Source organism: Ranitomeya variabilis, chromosome 1, assembly GCF_051348905.1.
Source record: "Ranitomeya variabilis isolate aRanVar5 chromosome 1, aRanVar5.hap1, whole genome shotgun sequence".
Classification (NCBI taxonomy): Eukaryota; Metazoa; Chordata; class Amphibia; order Anura; family Dendrobatidae; genus Ranitomeya; species Ranitomeya variabilis.
This window is the reverse complement of record NC_135232.1, coordinates 105,109,294-105,115,293: the sequence shown is the minus strand read 5'-3', so window position 1 is coordinate 105,115,293 and position 6,000 is coordinate 105,109,294. Positions and strand designations below refer to the sequence as shown.

General features: G+C 56.4%; 1 protein-coding gene across 2 annotated transcripts in view; it reads left to right on the top strand.

Moving 5' to 3' along the window:
* Window positions 1-549: 549 nt before the first annotated feature.
* AGGF1 (angiogenic factor with G-patch and FHA domains 1) overlaps window positions 550-6,000 on the top strand; it is a 39,448-nt gene continuing 33,997 nt past the window's right edge. For both annotated transcript variants that reach the window (XM_077287230.1, XM_077287240.1), the window contains exon 1: window positions 550-1,008. In XM_077287230.1, the coding sequence (XP_077143345.1) occupies window positions 733-1,008 (276 nt within the window). In that variant the 5' untranslated portion in view covers window positions 550-732. The remainder of the gene's footprint in view (window positions 1,009-6,000) is intronic.

The following is a 6,000-nucleotide window of genomic DNA, read 5'->3' as shown; positions in this document are numbered from 1 at the left end:
GCTTTTCAAAGGACGTATGGTTCTACAGGAAGTAGTCTTTTTTCTCTGGGGGCACTCAACTTTATTAGCATGCACAGAGACCCAAGTTGGGCCCAAAAACGCATGAAAAAAACTGCACTAAAAATACTGGAAAAAAACCCTCAGACCGTGCAATCACATTTTTTCTTCATTTCACCCCACATGAATTCCTCCCCCGGTTTTCCTGTACATTATGGTATAATGAATGCTGTCACTGAGCTACAATAATCGCACCCTCGTGCTGCTCCGTGGGCGAAAATATGAGAAAGTTATCAGTCTTACCAGAGGGATAGGAAAAACAAAAGCGCAAAAAGACTTCATGTCAAGAAGGGGTTAAAGGGAGCGCTTTGGCTGCAGTTATGGGGGCGTGTATGAATATTGGAGGGATTTATACAAAGTAACAGATTCTGCCTGAAAAAAGGAAAGTTGCAAAAATTAAATATCAGCATTCAGCACCAGAGCAGCCTGACCGCTGCCCCCCTGAGGACACTGGCGGCACTACACAAGCACCAGCTCCCAGACCCAACCAGCGGCGCACAGAGTACAGCCAGGTATCTGCGTCACGTGATCATAGAGGAGTCACGTGGTATGGAACAGTCACGTGTCGTTCACTAGTCACGTGTTTCCCTGCGACCGGAGCGTTGAAGCAGGAAGGGAAACTAGTTGCTAATGAAGGGGAACCGGCCAGAGACGTGATGTGATTTTCGGGGTGTTATGGCCGGTCACGGAGAAGACGTCTCTCCACCCCCAGATCTGGATGAGGCAGATGAGATACTAACGAGTGCTGAGGACTGTCCGGATCAGTCATGGCCGGAGGTGGAGGATGCTGCAAAAACCCCGCCGTCTTCCGCTCTCAGCTGCCGGGTACAAGCCCTGGAGGAAGAACTGAGGAACTGCCAGGAGGAGCTGCGCAGCATCCAGAGACAGCTGAGCCTGAGCCAGAGACTGCACCGCAGCGCGGAGGCCACCAATCAGGAGCTGCGGAAACAGGCCAGTCACCCATAGCAACCATGACACTCACTTCCAACCAATCAGATCTCTTCTTTCACTCTCAAACCTGCAACAACAAAAAAAATGAAAGCAGCACGCTGATTGGTAGATGGGAGACAATGCTGTTTTAATTTTATGGCAAGTTTTTTATAACTGATGGCCATAAGCTTGTGATACACAGGAGCTGACGTCCAGCGCTTCCCCCGTACACAGGAGCTGACGTCCAGCGCTTCCCCCGTACACAGGAGCTGACGTCCAGAGACTCCCCCCCATACATAGGAGCTGACGTCCAGCGACACCCCCCCCCCCCCCCCCCCCGTACACAGGAACTGACGTCCAGCGACTCCTCCATACACAGGAGCTGACGTCCAGCGACCCCCCCCCCCCCCGTACACAGGAGGTGACGTCCAGCGACTCCCCCCGTACACAGGAGGTGACGTCCAGCGACTCCTCCATACACAGGAGCTGACGTCCAGCAACCCCCCCCCGTACACAGGAGCTGACGTCCAGCGACTCCCCCCCCCCGTACACAGGAGCTGACGTCCAGAGACTCCCCCCGTACATAGGAGCTGACGTCCAGCGACTCCCCCCGTACACAGGAGGTGACGTCCTGTGACCCCCCCCCCCCCGTACACAGGAGGTGACGTCCAGCGACCCCCCCCCCGTACACAGGAGCTGACGTCCTGCGACCCCCCCCCCCCGTACACAGGAGCTGACGTCCTGCGACCCCCCCCCCGTACACAGGAGGTGACGTCCAGCGACTCCCCCCGTACACAGGAGGTGACGTCCAGCGACTCCTCCATACACAGGAGCTGACGTCCAGCGACCCCCCCCCCCGTACACAGGAGGTGACGTCCAGCGACCCCCCCCCCCCGTACACAGGAGCTGACGTCCTGCGACCCCCCCCCCCCCGTACACAGGAGCTGACGTCCTGCGACCCCCCCCCCGTACACAGGAGGTGACGTCCAGCGACTCCCCCCGTACACAGGAGGTGACGTCCAGCGACTCCTCCATACACAGGAGCTGACGTCCAGCGACCCCCCCCCCCCCCGTACACAGGAGCTGACGTCCTGTGACCCCCCCCCTGTACACAGGAGCTGACGTCCTGCGACCCCCCCCCCCCCCCGTACACAGGAGCTGATGTCCTGCGACCTCCCCCCGTACACAGGAGGTGACGTCCAGCGACTCCCCCCCTACACAGGAGGTGACGTCCAGCGACTCCTCCATACACAGGAGGTGACGTCCAGCGACTCCCCCCCCCCCCCCGTACACAGGAGCTGACTTCCTGCGACCCCCCCGTACACAGGAGCTGACGTCCTGCGACCCCCCCCGTACATAGGAGCTGACGTCCAGCAACCCCCCCCCCCCCCGTACACAGGAGCTAACGTCCTGCGACCCCCCCCCCGTACACAGGAGCTGACGTCCTGCGACCCCCCCCCCCCGTACACAGGAGCTGACGTCCTGCGACACCCCCCCCCCCCACCCCCCGTACACAGGAGGTGACGTCCAGCGACTCCCCCCGTACACAGGAGGTGACGTCCAGCGACTCCCCCCATACACAGGAGCTGACGTCCAGCGACTCCCCCCGTACACAGGAGGTGATGTCCAGCGATCTCTCCCCATACACAGGAGCTGACATCCAGCGATCTCTCCCGACTCCCCCGTACACAGGAGCTGACATCCAGCGATCTCTCCCGACTCCCCCGTACACAGGAGCTGACATCCAGCGATCTCTCCCGACTCCCCCGTACACAGGAGCTGACATCCAGCGATCTCTCCCGACTCCCCCGTACACAGGAGCTGACATCCAGCGATCTCTCCCGACTCCCCCGTACACAGGAGCTGACATCCAGCGATCTCTCCCGACTCCCCCGTACACAGGAGCTGACATCCAGCGATCTCTCCCGACTCCCCCGTACACAGGAGCTGACATCCAGCGATCTCTCCCGACTCCCCCGTACACAGGAGCTGACATCCAGCGATCTCTCCCGACTCCCCCGTACACAGGAGCTGACATCCAGCGATCTCTCCCGACTCCCCCGTACACAGGAGCTGACATCCAGCGATCTCTCCCGACTCCCCCGTACACAGGAGCTGACATCCAGCGATCTCTCCCGACTCCCCCGTACACAGGAGCTGACATCCAGCGATCTCTCCCGACTCCCCCGTACACAGGAGCTGACATCCAGCGATCTCTCCCGACTCCCCCGTACACAGGAGCTGACATCCAGCGATCTCTCCCGACTCCCCCGTACACAGGAGCTGACGTCCGGCGATCTCTCCCGACTCCCTCGTACACAGGAGCTGACGTCCAGCGATCTCCCCCGTACACAGGAGCTGACATCCAGCGATGTCTCCCGACTCCCCCGTACACAGGAGCTGACGTCCGGTGATCTCTCCCGACTCCCCCGTACACAGGAGCTGACGTCCAGCGCTCTCTCCCGACTCCCCCGTACACAGGAGCTGACGACCAGCGCTCTCCCCCGACTCCCCCTTTCACAGGAGCTGACATCCAGCGATCTCTTCCGACTCCCCCGTACACAGGAACTGACATCCAGCGATCTCCCCTGTACACAGGAGCTGACGTCCAGCTCTCTCTCCCGACTCCCCCGTACACAGGAGCCGACTTCAAAATGGCCGCCATGGTCACCACCCATCTTGAAAAGATTTCCCCCTCCCATATACTAATATGCCACAAACAGAAAGTTGATATCACCGACCATTCCCATTTTTTTTAGTTGTATCCATTAGTGATGAGCGAGTGTACTCGTTGCTTGGGTTTTCCTTCGAGTATTTGTTAGTGTTCGGAGATTTAGTTTTCATCGCGGCAGCTGAATGATTTACAGCTATTATCCAGGCTGAGTACATGTGGGGGTTGCCTGGTTGCTAGGGAATCCACACATATAATCAAGCAGGCTAACAGATGTAAATCATGCGGCTGAGGCGATGAAAACTTAATCTCCGAACACTAACAAATACTTGGAGACCACCTGAGCGTGCTCTGGAAAACCCGAGCAACGAGTACACTCGCTCATCACTAGTATCCATATACATGGCCCACCCTGTATATTCATTCTGTGATTGTAACAGAAACGGAAGCAATGGGTTAATCTGCACTGCCGTGGAAAGGAATAGCAGATGCAGATCCAATTTTAAGCGGTTTAATCATCAGTGCCTTTCAAAGTTTCACAACTTCATCAGGACAAACCACAATACAGTCACAATCAGCACAGGCAGAAATAAATAGACGAGGTGTTCAAATAAAGGGGGTCCTTATAAGTGGCATCTTCTCTGACTGAAGTCCTTCCGATAACTGTCTCCATGTAGCACAGACGCCATGAAGAGATTTGATGCCCAGAGCTAGTCTCCACAGACTTACCTCTTCTCCATCTTCAGTAGCGATTCCCAGCACCATACCCTTAAAAATTTAAGTATCATTATACTGCCCCATGAACATATCTCCCATGCTGCATGCCTGAATAAATAATTGCCTGTGCTTCCTACTTAAAATATCCCCCCCCCCCCCCCCCCCCACACACACACACACACACACACACACACACACACACACACACACACACTGCCCCTCCGCAAAATTTCCCTACTCACAGCCCCTCTGGCAAATGTCCTCCTTACTGCTCCCCTGCAAAACCTCCCCACACTGCCTCTCTTCAAAATATCTCCCAAACACTTCACTCTGTAAAATATCCTCTGCACACTTCCCCTCTGTAAATTGTCCCCCGCACTGCCCCTTTACAAAATATACACCTTTTAAAGTGGCTGTCCAACATACCCACCTACATTGCCTCTCTGCAAAATACCACCCCACACACACTGTGCCTCTGTTAAATATCCCCAGTACAGTGCCCCTTTGAATAAAGTCCCCACCACCACCTCTTGGAAAACTATGTACCTTTTCAAAATTGTCACTCCCATTACATGCTGACACAATAACATTAAACCCCTCCCCACCTCATCCACAATAATAAGGCATTGAATCTTTGGCTTCTTGAAGGAGCGCTTAGCATTGGCTGCGTCGTCTCTTCTCCCGCTGCTTCAGTGCCCTCAGCATTGTGATGATATCTTCAGCGTGCTGACCGCATCACGCTGCTGCACATTTGGGTTCAGGACTGACGAGCACGGCGCTGCTCCTCTCCCTGCTCCTCTCCCTGCTCCTCTCCCTGCTCCTCTCCCTGCTCCTCTCCCTGCTCCTCTCCCTGCTCCTCTCCCTGCTCCTCTCCCTGCTCCTCTCCCTGCTCCTCTCCCTGCTCCTCTCTCTGCTCCTGTCCCTGCTCCTGTCTCTGCTGCTCTCTCTGCTCCTCTCCCTGCTCCTGTGCCTTCTCCTGTTCCCTCTCCTGTCCCTGCTCCTGTCCTCGCTTCTGTCCCTGCTCCTCTCTCTGCTCCTGTCCCCGCTCCTGTCCCCGCTCCTCTCTGCTCCTGTCCCCGCTCCTGTCCCTGCTCCTCTCTGCTCCTCTCTCTGCTCCTGTCCCCGCTCCTGTTCCCTGCTCCTGTCCCCGCTTCTATCCCCGCTCCTGTCCCTGCTCCTGTCCCCGCTCCTCTCTCTCCTCCTGTTCCCGCTCCTGTTACCTCTTCTGTCCCCGCTTCTGTCCCTGCTCCATTCTCTGCTCCTCTCCCTGCTCCTGTCCCTGCTCCACACTGTTAAAATGTATTCGCCTCTAAAAGACACAAATACATTTGAGTATAAGAGGGAGCATCCCATCCCGGACAGCTCTGCAGGCCACACAACAACCTTCGTAGCGCTTTTTTTTTTTGTCATTCAAAATCCACAGCAGCAAATCTTCTTAGTTTTGTACCAGTACAGGACCGCTCCTTATGAAAGAGCCCTGGGAGGTGGGAAAAAACCTGATGCCCCTCTCCCGGACAGCATTACTTCTCCATGCTCAGCTCTGCAGCCCCCCTCTAATCCCTTAGCATCAACATTCGGCGGAGTGTCTCGTGAGTGTTGCTGCTGATCAGTGATGAGCCGCGACA